Here is an 18,440-nt window from a genome sequence, read left to right as displayed (position 1 = left end):
CGTTCTTGGAAGGTGGAACCATATTAGTTATCCTTCAGTCCTGTGGCACTTTTCTCATGGTCAAAGGAGATTTTAAAAATTGTGATAAAACCCCCTTCAACTTCCTCCTTCACTTCCCACAGCAGCTTGTTCATCCAATTCATCCAGGCCAGGGATATGTCCATTTTTAAGCTTTTTGGAGTCTCCAAAACCTCCCCATTTCCTATGTGAAACTGTGCAAGTTTCTCACAATTCATTTTCCTGAATTCCATATCTCTGTTCTCCTTTTCCAAATTGAAGACTGAAGAGAAAGTTTATTTAACATGTTTGCAATATGCTGTGGCTTTATATAGAATTTCCACGCTTGATCATTAATGGGCCTCACACTGTCTCTGGTAAACCTTTTCCCTTTAATATATTTATAAAGTATCATCCTATTCTCTTTCTTAAGTTTCCTTTTGCTCTTCCAATATGCCTTTCGGTCTACAGCTGAATTATTCCCTTTGGACTTGATAGAAACATTTATCTTCTTCTTTATCCAGTCCTCAACATCCAGAGTTCCCTGTACTTCTTGCTCCTAAATTTGTCTCTTAAAGGTATATCTTGGACCTGTACTCCCCTCAGCTTATTTTTTAATGCCCCCTCTGCTCTGCTGTGGACTTACTCCACTGCAGACATTGGCCAGATTCTGCTTTATTTTAATAAAATCTGCATTCATCTAATTTAAAGTCACCTGTTCAGGCCGTCCTTCTCCTTGTTGATTAGAAATTTAAATTGTACCAGATTGTGGTCACTATTGGCAAAATGTTTCCACACTGCCACATTGAGCACCTGTCCAGCTGCATTCCCCAGAATCAGATCCAGCAATGCACTGTGTTTTGATGACAGGACCCATGAGGCGGATTGAATCTCTTTTAGGACTGTACTTTTCTGAACCTGAAATTGTCATTCTTACTCATAAGAGAATTGTACAACATTTGCTGGTCAATATTCAAGCAGTATAGATGCCAGCATCTATTAAAATAGGATACAAATGTAAATAGACCAAAGCTTATTTTGATGTTATGCGAATTCTGCACAGAATGAGTTGGGACAACAGATTATGCAGTGAGTTCATAAGGCAGGTTCATTTTTGTCACCTAGATACTATGGTTCCCATTCTAGTTTTGACAAAGTAAATCATTTTGGTGTATATAAGGTGTTTACGGATTAGGAGAAAATGTAATAGTTTCATAGAAACCGAAAGAAGGCGTTGGTATTCAATGTAATAATCAGTATCAACGTACATTAAAGTCGATGATCCCTATACTCGGATTTGTAATTCCAACCTTGATTCTTCCTTGTTCAGTATAATAATCAGTGTCATGGGATGCTAAAAGCATATGATCCCTACACTTGGATTTCTAATTCCCACCCTGATTCTTCTTTGTTCAGTGTAATTCGATAATTTCTTAACAGAGAGATAGATAGGAATAAGGAAGCTTCCATGGACAGTTTATCTGATACATTGTTAAATCAGTTTCAAGGCTTCATGAAAGAATTGAATTAGGTTTGCTGGTGTGTATGTGGGAACACATGATGAGTTGATAGATTGTTCAGGCTCCAGAAGAGGGAAGTTAGGTTTAAAAAAGTATGTAGTTGACTTTCAGATGAATTGCTTCTTGTACATCCATACAAACAGCCAGTACTCGGTTGCACTCGGTTTGGTCTTCGAAGGTTTAGTCTTAGGTTTGGTCTTTTAAGAAATTTTCTAGGATCATTGAGGATGTTATTTTCCTAATTCCATTCATCAGCATTCTCATTTATGAGAAATATTGGAAAAAAAATACTTACTGGGAAGCAGTGTACAAAATGTTGTTGCTCAACCATTTCTGGAAATTCAATAGAATAAATTGAACTGATTGTCAACTGTTCATAACAGCAGACACTGGGATGTGTCAAGAAAATTGTTCTTCTTGGTTTGGTGATCATCTCTTATTGTTGTAAATGAGGTTTCAAGAAGAACGAATGCAAACTGAAAGAGGTGATCTATACTTTCCTCCATGAGTGTGGGACATTGTGAAGATGAATATTCATAGGTTGTATTTGACGTGTCAATAGTAATTGGGTGTGAATATCAATTTGCGGGAGACTCTTTTGTTCGAGTCATGACAAAAAATCAGAAGATTCTGGAAAAGCTCAACAGGTCTTGCAACATCTGTGAAAAGAAATAAGAGTTAATGTTTTAGGTCTGGTGACACTTCCTTACAATTGATGACAGCTCAGAAAATGTCTGCTTTAGCGCGTAAGATAGGCTGGGGGAATAGGGTAAGAAATAAATGATAGGTGAGGATAGAGCGCAAAGGGAGAGAAGAACAGGTAGCCAGACAAAGGAGTGAATAACGATCTGGCTAGAAGGGTGAAGAGCTTTTAATGGAGACTGTTAATCGCTGACAACAGGTAGTGTGTCATGGCAGACTATGTGATAACTAGGCCTGATGTGTGGGGTAGGGGGATGACATGTGCAAGAGTTCAGGCCCTAAAATGATTGAACTTAATATTGAGCCCAGAGGGCTGCAGGGTCCCCACATGGAAAATGAGGGGTTTTTTTCAGCTTGAACTGAGCTTCGCTGGAACATTGCAGCAAATCTGAGACACAGATGTTGGCCAAGGAACAGGGTGGTGGGTTAAAGTGGCAGGCAACTGAAAATTCAGGGTATTTGTTTTGCGGGCAGAAAATAGATCGAGTTCTAGAGACATAGAGTTCTACAGCACTAATCCATTCGCCCCAAACCCATTTCCCTGCATTTATCCCATATTTGACCATAAGACATTGGAGTGGAAGTAAGGCCATTCGGCCCATCGAGTCCACTCCGCCATTCAATCATGGCTGATGCGCATTTCAGCTCCACTTACCAGCGTTCTCCCCGTAGCCCTTAATTCCTCTAGACAACAAGAATCTATCCATCTCGGCCTTGAAGACATTTAGCGTCCCGGCTTCCACTGCACTCCGTGGCAATGAATTCCACAGGCCCACCACTCTTCCACAGGCCCACCACTTCGAAGCCTTTTCTATCCATGTCTTTACACAAGTGCCTTTTAAATGTTGGTAATGTACCTGGCTCAAGCTCTTCTGTTGGCAGCTCATTCTGTATGCGTACCACTCTCTGTGTAAAAACGTTGGTCCTCAGGCTCCCTTTTATTCTTTTCCCACTAACTTTAACCAGACGTCTTCTGGTCCTTGATTCCCCAACCCTGGAAAAACGATTGAGTGCATTCACCTTATACATGTCTTTCACGATCTTACACACCTCTATAACATCCCCACATAGTCTCCTATGCTCTAAACAAAAATGTCCTAGCTTGTCTAACGTCTCCCTACAATTCAGACTGTTGAGTCCAGGCACCATTAACAAGGTGACTAAAACTGAACACAATACTCCAAATGTGGCCTCACCAACATCCTGTTATAACTGCAACAGAACTTCCCAACTTCTATACTCAATACCCCTGATTGATGAAGACCAGTCTTCAAAAGCCTTCTTCGCTGTACTGCCTACCTTTGACTCCACTTTCAGAGAACTGTGAACCTGAACTCCAAGATTCTTCTGTTCCACTACACTCCATAAGACCCTATCATTCACCATGAAATTCCTACCTTGATTTGACTTTCCAAAATGCAAGACTTCACATTAATCTACATTAAGCTCCATTTGCCATTTCTCAGCTCACTTTCCCTTGCTGAGCAAGATACCGCTGCAATTTCTGTTAACGTTCCTCACTGTTCATGATATCACTTATTATAGTGTCATCAGCAAACTTATTAACCATACCGTTTCCATTCTCAACCAAATCATTGCTGCAGATTCAAAACAGTATCTGAGGCATTCCACTAGACACAGGCCTGCATTCCAACAAGCATTCTTCCACTATTACACTCTGCTTCCGACCATCAAGCCATGAAATCTAACTTTCCAGAGCAGCCGACCATGAACATGTGCTGCAAAGCGGACACACGATCTATGCTTAATTTCCCAACGTAGAGGAGACTACATTATGAGCAGAGAACACATGAGACCAGATTCTGTAAAGTACAGTTAAAGTGCTGCTTCACCTGGAAGGTATGCTTGGTCCCTTGCACACTGAGGGAGGAGGTAAATAGGCAGATGTTACACCTTCGATGGCTGCAAGGGCTGGGTGCTGTGGTGCTGTGGGAAGGGTGTTTGGGGTGAAGCAAGAGTAGAACACAGTGTCCCAGAGGGAACAGTCCTTGCAGAATGTGGACAATGCAGGGAAGGGTAATATGTATCGGGTGGCATCATGGTGCTGGAGGTGATGGAAATGACATCTTCTGGGTGTGGGTGTTGGTGGGATGGTACGTAAGGACAAGAGGAACCCTATCACTGTTTTGGGAGGGTAGAGAGGACATGAGGGCAAAAATCTGGGAGATGGGTCAGACCCATTTTAGGGTTGCATCTCAACAGTGCTGGGGGATCCTTAGTTGAGGAAGATGATAGACTTTTCGGCAACTCCATTGTTGAAGATGATCTCATTGGAACATATGTGAATGGAGACGGACAAATTGAAAGAATGAAATGTAATATTTACAGGATGTAGGGTGCGAGGATGTCTAGCACAGGTAGCTGTGGGAGTCGGTGGGTTTGTGATGGATATTAATGTCCAGTCTGTCCTCAGCCATGGAAACCGATGTTGAGGAAACAAAAGGGAGAGTCAGAAATAGGAAGGTGAAAGTGAGGTCATGGGGGGAATTGGAAGCAAAATCGGTGAACTTTTCCAACTCCTGATGGGAGAAGGAAGCAGCACTGATGATGTCACTGATATATCGGAGAAAGAATTGTGGATGGGGGCTGGAATAGGATTGGAAGAATGAATATTCCATGTACCCCATGAAATGGCAGGCATAACGAGGTCCATGCAGTTACCTATGCCCACCTCTCTTATGTGAAGACAATGAAAAAAGTTACAAGAGAAGCTGTTGAGGGTGAGGACGAGCTTTGCCAAGCGGAGAAGGGTGGTAGTGGGGGAGGCATTTCAGGCCTTTATTCCACGCCGATTTGAGAGCACTGAGAATATTCCAAAAGGGAACAGAATAATCGAAATATATGCCACAATACAGGCCCTTTGGCCCGCGATGTTGCGCTGACCTATGAAAGCGATCTGAATCCCATCTAACCCACACTCTTCCATTATTATGAACATATTTATCCAATGACAATTTAAATGCTCTTAAGCTTGGTGAGTCTACTAATGTTGCAGACAGGGAAATCCCTGCCCCTACTACTCTGCGTAAAAAAATTACATCTGACATCTGTCCTACATCTATCACCTTATCAAGTGTTTTACTGAAATCCATTTTCACTACACCACTTTACCCTCATCCACCTGTTTGGTCACCTTCTCTGGAATAAACATGTAAAGTGTATGCAGGTGCATGTTAAAAGAAGAGGTGGTGGAAATTCTGAAACTAGAAATTCTGAAACCGGCACAAAGTGCCAGAGAAATGGCAGATATACGTGTGCTAGGACTGGACCATGGAAGAAAAGATCGAATTAAGGTAAGAAGAGATGAGTTCTGTGCAACAACAGCAGGCTGAAACGGATTACTGATGAAGGGCTTAAGCTCAAAACGTCGACTCTCCTGCTCCTTGGATGTTGCCTGACCAGCTATGCTTTTCCAGCACCACACTCTTCGACTCTGATCTCAAGTCCTCACTTTCTCCATGAAACAATGGGTCTGTCTGAGCAGACGTTATATGTGGAAAAAAAGGCATAAAAAGACCTTGAGCTTCCAATTGCCTGCCACTTTAACACACCACTCTCTTCTCTGACTAACGGCTCTGCCTCAGGCTTGTTGCATTAATCGAGCAAAACTCAGTCAAGCTTGAAGAGCAACTCTTCATTTTCCATGTGGGGAACCTGAAGTACTCTGCACGCAATATCAAGTTCAATAACTTTAGGGCCTGAACTCTCCCATGTCACAGCCCACTACTCCACACACCGGGGCTTGTTAATACATAGTCTACCAGTGTACAGCACCTATTGTCAGCCAATAACAATCTCCATCAACAGCCATTCACCTTCCTAGCCAGATCGTTATCTACTCCCTTGTCTGCTCAACTGTTCTCTCTCTCTTTGGAATCTATCCCCACCTACCATTTAATCCTTACCCACTACCCTTACCCTATCTTGTCCATATAATCTGACATTTTCCTCGCTACTATCCATCCTGAGAATGGATCATGGACCTGAAACCTTGCCACTGATTTCTCTTTACAGATGATGCCAGACCTGCTAAGCTTTTCCAGCACCTTATCTTTTTTATTTCTGATTTACAGAATCCACAGTTCTTTCAGTTTTTATTGAGATACAATTGTGATGTGCATGAAATTCAATCTAACCCAAATCAGAGTTGTTTTATCTTACTGGTTTCATCTTTTGTAAGATACGCATAACTCATGACAGGAAAGTGGAATTAAAAAGTATTTTGAGATTTACCTTATCATGGTGAAGTTAGGGATAGTCTTCACTTCATAAAAGGTGAATATTAAGTTTTGTACAAATGTAAAGATTCATCCTTGGGTTCATTTTATGTCACATTTACACCTGATAATAATAATATATACTTAATCTTTTAAATGATATTTACAATTGAATTTGTGAAAGGGATAATGCAGCATGTAAACACAGAATTGATGTAACGTAGGCAAGAGTTTAATTGATTGCAAAAAAAGGTATACATTCATAGTCAGTTTGACTGTATTCAAATACTTCCGTGTGAGACAGAACATGCTTATAGTTTGTAATCCATTTCACTTTCATTTTCAAGAGGAGGTGTTGTAGTCAGGTGGCCACACTACGAGACTGGTTACGAAGGACAAAGCTGAGAATTTTGCTCAAACTAGTTTAAATAATTACCTCAGTTAAAACTGTAGCCAGGATATGTTGTGGCCTGTTCCCACAGCTGTAACCTGCAATTTTCTGTGTTGACCAAATAAGGAAGTGATACGGCAGTCAACAAGACAGATTGGCATCATATTGCCTTATATGTGCATGGAATGTCGCCGTTTAATATTTGGGAGCTGTTTACCAGTAACACTGCTTTGGCTGGGACTGAACGGTGTGATCAGAGTTTTATTAATTCACTGGTTGAGTGCCAGAGCGGTTTTTGCAGGAAGAGTGTACTTTGAGATAATGTGAGCAGAACAAAGGATTTTGCAGGAGAAGCTCTCAAGAACAGCATTTGCAAAGTATGTGCCGTGAAATTGCATTCTGAGAAGACAAAGAACATCTACAAGCAAAGGCTGGCCATTTCACTTGAATCGCTACACTCCCTCAAGAGCAAGAACAGCCTTCCTTAGCTAAGGAGAACAAAACTGCAGACGATATGCCAGGTGTGGCCTCACCAGTGTCTTATATAATCGCAGCAAAACATACTTATTCTTGTAATCAAAACGTATGACTCTGATGGGCGATATTCAGTTTTCCATTCTTACTGCCTGCAGCATCTGTGGGCTTACTTACAGTGACTGCTCTATGAGGACACCCAACTCTCATTGAACATGCCCCTCTCTCCATTTTCAGCCATTCAAATAATAATAATCTGCCAACATTTTTTTACTACCAAAATGGATAACCTCACATGTTTCAAATTATACTCTTTCTGCCATGTATTGGCCCACTCGCCGTCCAAATCACACTACAACATATTTGCATCCTCCTCACAGCATACCCCTCCACCCAGGTTTGTATCATCTGCAAGTTTTGAGATATTATAGTTAGCTCCCTCATCTATTTCATTGACACATGTTATGAATAAATGGGGTGTGAATACTGAGCCCTGCCATACTACACCAGTCACTACATACACTTCATAAAAATACCTATTTAATCCAACTCTTTGTTCCCTGTCTGCTAATCAATTTTCTATCCAACTCCATACACTACCCCCAACCCGTGCTATTCACGCTGGCCTTTAAGGAGACAGAAATGAGATATGAATTTACTTCCTCAGTCATGTCTAACTGTTGAATAACTGAAAGGGACCGATATTAGTTCTCATCAATATTTTTCTCTTTACATCTGCATAGAAAGTTTGAACAGTCAGTTAATATATTTCCCAACAAGCTTAAGCTCATGATTTATTTTCCCCTTCTTCAGCAGTTCGACAAGGTTCCCCATGGAAGACTGGTTAGCAAGGTTATATCTCACGGAATAAATGGAGAACTAGCGATTTGGATACAGAACTGGCTCAAAGGGTGGTGGTGGAGGGTTTTTTTTTCAGAATGGAGGCCTTTGACCCATGGAGTGCCACAAGGAGCCGTGCAGGGTCCGCTACTTTCTTTCATTTACATAAATGATTTGGATGCGAGCTTAAGAGGTAAAGTTAGTAAGTTTGCAGATGACACCAAAATTGGAGGTGTAGTGGACAGTGAAGAATGTTACCTCAGATTACAACAGAATCTTGACCGGATGGGCCAATGGGCCGAGAAGTGGCAGATGGAGTTTAATTCAGATAAATGCGAGGTGCTGCATTTTGGGAAAGCAAATCTTAGCATGGCTTAGACACTTAATGGTAAGGTCCAAGGGAGTGTTGCTGAACAAAGAGACCTTGGAGTGCAGGTTCAGGTGAAGAAGGCAGAAGAGCTGATGTTTCGAATCTAACTAACTCTTTGTCAGAGCGTTGACAAAGGGTCAGTTAGATCCAAAACGTCAGCTCTTTTCTCTTCTTATAGGTCTCTGCCCGACCTGCTGAGATTTTCCAGCATTTTCTCTTTTAGTTTCAGATTCCAGCATCCACAGTAATTTACTTTTATAAAGTGAAGAAGGCGTTCAGTATGCTTTCCTTTATTGCTCAAAGTATTGAGTACAGGAGTTGGGAGGTCATGTTGCGGCTGTACAGAACATTGGTTAGGCCACTGTTGGAGCATTGCGTGCAAATTTGGTCTCCTTCCTTGCGGAAAGATGTTGTGAAACTTGCAAGGGTTCAGAAAAGATTTATAAGGATGTTGCCAGGGTTGGAGGGTTTGAGCTATGGGGAGAGGCTGAACAGGTTGGGGCTCTTTTCTCTGAAGCATCGGAGGCTGAAGAGTGACCTTATAAAGGTTTACAAAATTATGAGGGGCAGGGATAGAATAAATAGACTCCCTGGGGTGGGGGAGTCCGGAATTAGAGGGCATAGGTTTAGAGTGAGAGAGGAAAGATATGAAAGAGACCTAAGTGGCAACTTTTTCTCGCAGAGGGTGGTATGTGTATGGAATGAGCTGCCAGAGGAAGTAGTGGAGGCTGGTACAATTGCAACATTTAAAAGGCATTTGGATGGGTGTATGCATAGGAAGGGTTTGGAGGGTCATGGGCCGAGTGCTGGACGATGGGACTAGATTGGGTTGGGATTTCTGGTCGGCATGGACAGGTTGGACTGAAGGGTCTATTTCCATGCTGTGCATCTCTATGACTCTAGGTCCTTGAACCACCTTTCCTGATTTCTGAACTGTTCCCTATCCTCAGTTCCATTGCTTTTTCTAGCTAATTTGTATGACTTTCTTTGCATCTACAACTCTCTAACTTCCATCATGCGCCATGGTTTGACCACTATTCTTTTTGCTGTCTTCCACTAGATAGGAAGAAGCAACTTTGGAAGTTCATTCATTCGCTCTTTGAAAGTTTGGCATCGTCTATCTCAATCCTGATGAAGGGCTTTTGCCCGAAGTATTGATTTTCATGTTCCTCAGATACCTCCCGACCTGCCGTGCTTTTCCAGCACCACTCTAATCTTGACTCTGATCTCCAGCAGCTGCAATCCTCACTTTCACCCATTGTCTACCGACTGTCATTCCTTTCAGTAACCTTTCTCAATCCACTTTTTCTATCTCATGTTCCATCATAGTTTCCATTATTAAGATTCATGAACCTGGTTTCAGAACCGACTACTTGAATCTCTAAATTGAAGAAGTGTGCACCTACACCAGATGGATGGTAGTGGTACGAGAAGAGCACTCACCACCACTTTCTCAAGGATACTTAGATATAGGTGGCAAGTTCTGACTTCGTCAAGATGCCACATCCCAGGAAAGAATGAAAGGAACATCCTGTGTGTACTTGTGATATCAGCTTTACCTTTATGCGTTGCAGATGTGTTTTTTTTTGCATGCCGTGTATTTCTACAGTCTCAGTCTACCTTAGGTACTTCTACAATCTATTTAAGTATCATTATTTTGCAAGCTTTACTTCTGTTTGTTCATAAGACTGTAATTAAATCAACCTAATCATGTCCTCGGAGGATTTCATTGTTATGTATATAAATACTTTGAGTTGTTGACAGTTTCAAGTAAAGATTGGATTATTGGACACAGAAAATGAAGTATTCTTTCAATGCACTCCAAACACTTCCTGATGTTGAGTTTATTTACTGTCCTGTGCTTGTGGTTATTGGAGTGTCTGGTAAGTAACATCTGTCTGCAGTATTGTACTTGGCAAACCATTTCTGTTTAAGGAATGATCCATAATCTGGTCAAGAATGATGGTTAAAGCAATGCCACTAATGAGAAGTATTTCTCTTTCTAAACTGTTCATTCAATTAATCTATGGAATTCATTGCCACAAAAGGCAGTGTAGGGTCGGTCATTGAGTATATTTAAGACAGAAATAGGAAGGTCTTGATTGTCAACAGATCAAGGGTTATAGGTAGAAAGAAAGAGCAGAGGGTTGAGAAACTCATCAGCCATGACTGAGTCGTGGAGCTGACTCAATTGGCTGAATGACCTAATTTCTGCTCCTATATCTTATGGTCTAACCCTACTTCAATATTTTTCAAAATGAGCTATGAACCAGTTGTCAAACTCATTGGTATTTTATGAAAACATCTTTCATGATATTCCTTCAAAACTTTAAGAGTGATAAACCTTTACAATTTCATTAATGTAACAAATCCTAACTTGCTGATATCAAAGCTTCTAATGAATTTGTCATGTATAATCCTGTTTTAGATAATTTACAAAATATTCAAACAACGGAAACACATCTTCATGATTGATTCAGAAACATGCAACTTTGGAAAAAAAGCCAATATCTAGCAAATGAATGGTAGACTTGAATGATAAAGAAACATAATTGAGTCGATAATCCAGTGATCATTGGTAATTATCTCATTGTTTGCAGGTAGTTATGCTGAAAGGTCACTTCCACTGGAAATTGCTGCCCTTTGGTCTCACAAGTTAGTGAATTTCACACCACAACCTACTTAGCCATGATCATATCCAAAGTCTCCAGACTCAGGTGCGCTGAATGGCAACTCATGCTTCTATGTACTTCAGTCTCAGACAAAGGAATTAACATTTCTCAATTCTCTCATGGGACATAGGTGTTGCTGACTGTTCAGTATCTATTGCACATTCTTAGTTTTCCCTTGAGAAGATGCCTTCTTCAACCACTGCAGTGCATGTGCTATAGATACACTCATGATTTAGAATTGAAGGGTTTTGACAGTGAAGGAATGGTCATATTATCAAGTCAAGATGGTGACTGGCTTAGTGGAAACTTGCAAGTGCTGGCTTTCCCATGCATCTGGTAGATGACTCGAGACAGAAGACCTCATAGGTTTGGACAGTGTGGTTTAAGGATCTTGGACAAATTTCTGCTGTGCATCATGAAGACAGTATACATTACAGCTACAAGTCTTGGTATTGGGGGAGGGAGTGAACGCTTTGGGTATGGTGTCAAACGTCTTGAGGGCTGTTGGAGCAGCAAACATGAAGGTGCTCCATCACAACTTGAATTGCACATTTTAGATTGTCAACAGATCAAAGGTTACGGGAAGAAAGAGAGAACATAGGGTTGAGAAACTAATCGGCCATTATTGTGTAGTGCAGGAGACTCAATGGGCTGAATGGCCTAATCTCTGCTCCTGCATCTTATTTAGATTACGGACAGGCTTTGGGAGTGGAGAGCTGAGTCACTCACTGCAGAATTTTGGGACTCTTATTTGCTCTTTTACCCAGTATAATTATATGTGAAGTCCAGTTGAGTTTCTGGTCAAGAGTAGCTTCAAGGACATTGTTCATAAAGCATTCAGTGATAGTAATGCTATTGAATGTTAAAGGATGGGGATTTAGATTATACATAGTTGGAGATGGCCATTATGTGTTGCTAAGTTTGCTTTCCATTTGTCAGCCAAAGCCTGGATGTTGTCCAAGTCAGAAATGATGAAGGATTTCTGCCTGAAAGGTTGACTCTCCTGTTTATCAGATGCTACCTAACTTGTCCATTTCCAGTGCCAGCCTTTTCGACTCTGGATATTGTCTAAGTCTTGTTGCATTTCCGCATAGAATGCTTCAGTATCTGAGGAGTCATGAATGGTGCTGAACAATGTGCAATCATCAGTGAACATCCCACTTCTGACCTTATGATGGAAAGAATGTCATTGGTGAAGCAGCTGAGAAATGCTTGGGTCTAGGAAACAACCCTGAGGACCACCTTCAGAGATGTCCTCCATCTGAGATGTCATCCAGCCTCATTCTTGTTGAAGGGCCTTTTCCCAAAACGTCGATTCTCTTGCTCCTTGGATGCTGCCTGATCTGCTATACTTTTCCAGCACCACACTGTTGCCTCTAATATCCAGCCTCTGCGGTTCTCACTTTGGCCTTCATGCAGATGAGATGATTGACTTCCAAAAATAACAACCATTTTCCTGGATATCAGATACAAGTCTAACCAACGAAGAATTTGCGTCCTGATACTCACTGATTCCTATTTTGCATTAGTGCCACACTCACTCAAATACAACCTTTGATGTCAAAGGCTGTCACTCTCACCTTATCTCTGGAATTCAGCTCTTTCATCCATTTTGAATCAAGGCCATAGTCAGATTAGGAGCTGAGGAGCCCAGGCGGCATCCACCATATGTGTCAGTGGGGAAGTTACTGTTGAACAGGTGCTACTTGATAGCATTGTTAATGAAACCTGCACCACTTTCCTGATGATCAAGAAGAGATTGATGGGGCGTTGATTGGCCAAGTAACAACACTTTTTATGTACAGAACACAGGTGAGCAACGTTTCACACTGTCAGGTGGATGTCAGTGAACTGGCATCCCATGGCTGGGGTTACATTCTGAAACAGATGTCTTTCTTTTGACTGTGGAATGGTGTCATGACCCATATCATTTGCAGTATCCAGTGCTACCGACTATTTCTTGATATCATGCAGACTGAATCAAATTGGGTGAAGACTGGCATCTGTAATGCTGGGGACTACCGCAGCAGGCCAAGACAGATCATCTATCTGGCATTTGTGGCTAAAAATTGTTACGAATGCTCCAGGTGCACTTCAGCTGGGCCCTTTCAGCATTGAATATAAAGATATTTGTGTAGCTTCCTATTCCTCCAGTGAGTTTATAAAACAAATTATCCGTCAGGATATGATAGACTTGAAGTCTTTGGTTGTGGAGTCACTTCACTCTTTATATCAATTACTGCTTATGCTGCTTGGTATGCATGTAGTCCTGTTTGGTAGCTTCATCAGGTTGACAATTCATTTTCAAGGAAGCCTGAAACTGCGCCTGAGATTCCCTCTTGCATTTTCCCTTGAACTGGGGTTGATCCCCTGGATTGCTGGTAAACATTAGAGTTGGGGCAATGCTCAGCAGTGAGATTGCAAATTGTGTTCTGCTGTTGCAGATAGGCCACAGTGCTTCGTGGATGCCAGTTTTGAGTTCCTTGAACTGTTTGAAATCTGTCCCATTTTGCATTATGAAAGTGACACAATTATGATGTAGGGTATTGTCAGTGAGTTGGTGGGACTTTCTTTCCACAAGGACTGTGCAGTGGTCATTTATGGATATCATCACAAACAATGCATCCACAACCAGGAGGTTGGTAAAGATGAGGTTAAGTAAGTTTTCTTCCCTTTGGTTAATTCCTTCATCACCGACTGCAGACACCGTTCAATAGCAATATCCATTCAGAACCAAACAGCTGAATCAGTAACGCGGTGCCACAGTAGGTGGTGAACAGCGAGAGTACATTTTGCGCACTTGCCATATTCAATGCTTCCTGTAAATATTATTCATTGTAGAGGAACACTTATTCATCAGGTGAAAGAGTACAACACATGATAAACAGAAAGAGAATTCCTCACTGGTGTTATATCCGATACCATGTACAAGAACATTTTCTGATTCAGTGTGTTGATGTAACTATGAGAAAAGATACAAAACTTCACCTCCTCGTGGAAAATAAGGAAGGCCAAGTGACTGAGTAATCAAAGAGGGAGGACTTTAGGGCCACTGACCATAATTCTATTAGTTTGAAAATAGCATGGAAAAGGATAAACAGGATTTAAATCTTAAAGTTCTAAATTGGATGAAGGCCAATTCTGATGGTATTTGGCAAGAACTTTCAGAAGTTGAGTGGGTGCAAATGTTCGCAGGTAAAGGGATGGCTAGAAAATGAACTTCAAAAATGAGATCTCAAAATGTGTTGCTGGAAAAGCGCAGCAGGTCAAGCAGCATCCAAGGAGCAGGAGAATCGACGTTTCGGGCATGGGCCCTTCTTCAGGATCTGCAGTCCTCAATTTCTCCTTCAAAAATGAGATAACAAGAATCCAAAGACAGTACGTTTCTGTTAGGGTGAAAGGCAAGGCTGGTAGGTGTAAAGTATGTTGGATGACTAGAGAAATTGAGGTTTTGGTAAAGAAAAAGAATGAAGCAAATATCAGGTATAGACAGCAGAAATCAAGTGAATCCTCAGATCCTGAGGGAAATCAGAAGGGCAAAAAAGGCGACGTGAGATGGCTTTGACAAATAGAGTTAAAGAGAATCCAAAGGGGTATTACAAATATAAGGACAAAAAGGTAACGAGGGAGAGAATAGAATCCCTCAAAGATCAGCAAGGCCATTTATGGGTGGAACCGCAAGCTACTAAATGAGTATTTTGCATCAGTGTTTACTGTGGAGAAAGATATGGAAGATACAGAATGTGACAAATAGAGGAGGAAGTCCTCGATGTCTTAACATGGATAAAGACAGATGAAACCCCAGGACCTGATCAGGTGTACTGAAGAACTCTGTGGGAAGCTAGGGTAGTGATTGTTAGGCCCATTGCTGAGATATTTGTATCATTGATAGCCACAGGTGAGGTGCTGGAAGACTGGAAGTTGGTTGATATGGTGCCACTATTGAAGAAAGGTGGTAAGAAAAAAAACAGGGAACTTGAAACCAGTAAGCCTGACATCGATGGTGGGCAGGTTTTTGGAGGGATAGGTTTTACATGTATTTGGATAGCCAAAGACTGATTACAGATCATTGACATAGATTTGTGCGGGTAAAATCATACCTCACGAACTTGAATGAGATTTTTGAAGAAATGAGAAAGAGAATTTATGAGGGTAAGGTGTAGATATAATGTATACAAACTTCAGTAAGGCTTTGACAAGTTTTTTTAGGGTAGACTGGTTAGCAAGATTAGATCACGTAGATTACAGGGACGACTAGCCTCGTGGATACAGAACTGAATCGCAAGTAGATGACAAACTGTGATGGAGGAGAGTTGCTTTTCATGCTGGACATCTGTGACCAGTAGTGTGCCACAAGAATCGGTGTAGTATCAACTGCTTTTTTGTCATTTATAGCAAAGATTTGGATGTGAACATAGGAGGTATAGTTAGTAAGTTTGTAGATGACACCAAAATTGGAAGTGTAATGGACTGTGAAGAGGGTTACCACCGAATAGTTTGTTGATCAGATGTGCCAATGGGCTGAGAAGCAGATGGAGATTAATTTAGATAAATGTGAGGTGCAGCATTTTAGAAAAGCAAATTCGTGCAGCACTTATACATTTATATCGTAAGGTCCTGGGAGTGTTACTGAACAAAGTGACCTTTAAGTGCAGATTCATAATGCCTTGGGTTGATAGGATAGTGAATAAGACAATTCGCATGTTTACCTAGAATGGTCAGAGAATTGAGATGGGAAGTCATGTTACGGCTGTACAGAACACTGATTAGGCCACTTTCAGAATACAGTAGAACACCCATATCTGCAGATTCAGTTTCAGTGGTTTCAGTTATCTGCGGTTTACTACGCTCACAAATGTTGCAAAGAACATTCCTGACATAATTGCTGGGGAGATGCGTTTCCAACTTAAAGGATACGGTTCGCTATCTACAGTTTCTGGCATCCACAGTAAGTCTTGGAATCTATCACTCAGATACGGCATGACACCTGTATTGTGTGCAGTTCTGGACTCCCTCTTCGAGGAAGGATGTTGTCAAACTTGAAGTATTCAGAAAAGATTTACAAGGATGTTGCCAAGGTAGGACGATTTGACCAAAAGGCAGAGGATGAATTAGTTGGGGCTGGTTTTTCTGGACCATCGGAGGCTGAGGGGTGATCTTCTAAAGGATCATAAAATCATGAGGGGCAGGGATAGGATAAATAGACAAGGTCTTTTTCTCCGTGGTGGGGGCATCCAGAGCTAGAGGGCACACGTACAGGGTGAGACAGGAAAGATTTAAAAAGGAGCTGAGGGGCAACATTTTTCATGCAAATGGTAGTGTGCATAAGGAATGAGGAAGTGTTGGAGGCTGGTACAATTACAGCATCTGGATGGGCACATGAACATGAGGGTTTACAGGGATGTGGGCCAAGTGATGACAAAAGGGTCTAGATTAATTTAGGACATCTGGTCAACTTGGATGAGTTGGACTGACTGGCCTATTTCTGTGCTATACATCTCTATGACTCCATCATTCTAATGAGGTCCAGAGTCAATGTTGACACCATTTAGGGAAACTTCTGCTGGACTATATATCACAGTTTTGCCATCTCTGCCGTTCTGTCCAGCTAATAGGACAGGAATAGTGATGATGGTATCTCTGACAGCGTTGGAAATTGAATTTTTTAGTATTCATGCATGTTTTTGAAGGTTTACATTAATCCAATCTCTTACAATCGACTAAGCATACCTTTTATTTAAAAATTGACTGAGAATAGTACCTGTAGAATCAGATCTAATTATCAAACATTTGCTGCAGTAAACTCAGCAGAAGATCTGGACACACTCATGGATTTTTTAAAAAAAATCTGTTTTATTCATTGCAGTTAACTTGTTGGCGATTGTGATCCTTTCTCGGAGGAACTGTGGTCTCTCAAGATGCATCACACGGTACCTGGTAGCAATGGCAGCAGCTGATTTCCTGGTTGTCATCTGTGATGTGATGCTGAGGTGGCTTATTATGTATTTTCCAGTATCTTTCCTGGATATTACTTATGTCTGTCGTTTAGTTACAGTGCTCATTCCTGCAACTACAATGAATTCTGTCTGGTTGACTGTTGCTTTCACCTTTGATCGATTTGTGGCTATTTGCTGCCAGAAGTTTAAAACAAAATACTGCACTGAGAAAACTGCAACCGTGGTTATTGGAACAGTGAGCGTGCTGAGCTATTTGGAAAGCATTCCCTGGTTTTTGAAATTCAAATCCAAGTACATCTTCAATAACCTGCCATGGTTTTGCATCACAAAACTAGAATATTATACTTCAATCTATTGGACACTATATGGTGTATTCCATCGCCTTCTTTCGCCTTTACTGCCATGCCTTATCATTCTTCTTTTGAATACTCTGACCGTCAGACATGTTTTAGTAGCAAGCAAAGCCCGCAGGAGACTCCAGAAGGACAGTGACAGAAAGAAAACCAGTGACCCAGAGATGGACAAACGCAGGAAATCCATTGTTTTACTCTTTGCTATCTCGGGCAGCTTCATTATTTTATGGTCCCCTTATATGGCATGTTTCCTTGTTGAACGAATTGCAGTAATGCATGATTACTCTCCACTTTCCCCAACTGCAGGTACCATTGGATACCTGCTCCAGCTTCTCAGTACTTGCACAAACACTTGTATATACACAGTGACCCAGAGGCAATTCCGAGAGCAGCTGAAAACAGTTCTAAAGCTCCCTTTCGCTCTGATTCTCAGATCCATCAAACAGTAAGTGCAATAGTTTGCATGGAATGGAATTTGAATGCATCCCATAAATCTTTTTTAATGCTAAGCTGAACATCCCAGATCCTACAAAACCACGCAAAGTTTTGCCTACAGTAGAGACCAGAGAAAATCTTTATTCATTTTTCTTTTCAAAGACTTATTCATTTCATCTCTCAAAATTACTCTTGTGTTAGCTGCACCATCCTATCAGGCAGGGTATTCCACATTGTAACAACGCAGTCAGTAAAAGTTTTTATTTCCAGCTCCCTTCTACTTGGTCATCCCAGACCTGTGTCATCTCTGGAGGAGTTCCTCAGGGGAGTGTCCTAGAACCAACCAGCAACTAAATACATAGTTGCAACCAGGGGACTGATTGGTGCACTTCCCATGTCCATGCTATTAGCATAACACTGCATTGAAAACCAGCCCTCCAGCCAACTTAGCAAATTGACTCTCGACCTCAGCGATAGGTCAAGTATGTACC

General features: G+C 41.4%; 1 protein-coding gene across 1 annotated transcript; it reads left to right on the top strand.

Moving 5' to 3' along the window:
* Positions 1-17,147: 17,147 nt before the first annotated feature.
* Positions 17,148-17,963, top strand: LOC140496222 (probable G-protein coupled receptor 139). The gene has a single exon (XM_072595722.1). It carries the CDS (start codon positions 17,148-17,150, stop codon positions 17,961-17,963), a length of 816 nt encoding a protein of 271 aa, XP_072451823.1.
* Positions 17,964-18,440: the final 477 nt, after the last annotated feature.

The sequence above is a fragment of the Chiloscyllium punctatum genome, chromosome 26 (assembly GCF_047496795.1).
Source record: "Chiloscyllium punctatum isolate Juve2018m chromosome 26, sChiPun1.3, whole genome shotgun sequence".
NCBI classification, from domain to species: Eukaryota; Metazoa; Chordata; class Chondrichthyes; order Orectolobiformes; family Hemiscylliidae; genus Chiloscyllium; species Chiloscyllium punctatum.
Note: the sequence above shows the minus strand (reverse complement) of the source record. Positions and strands in the feature narration are given on the sequence as shown.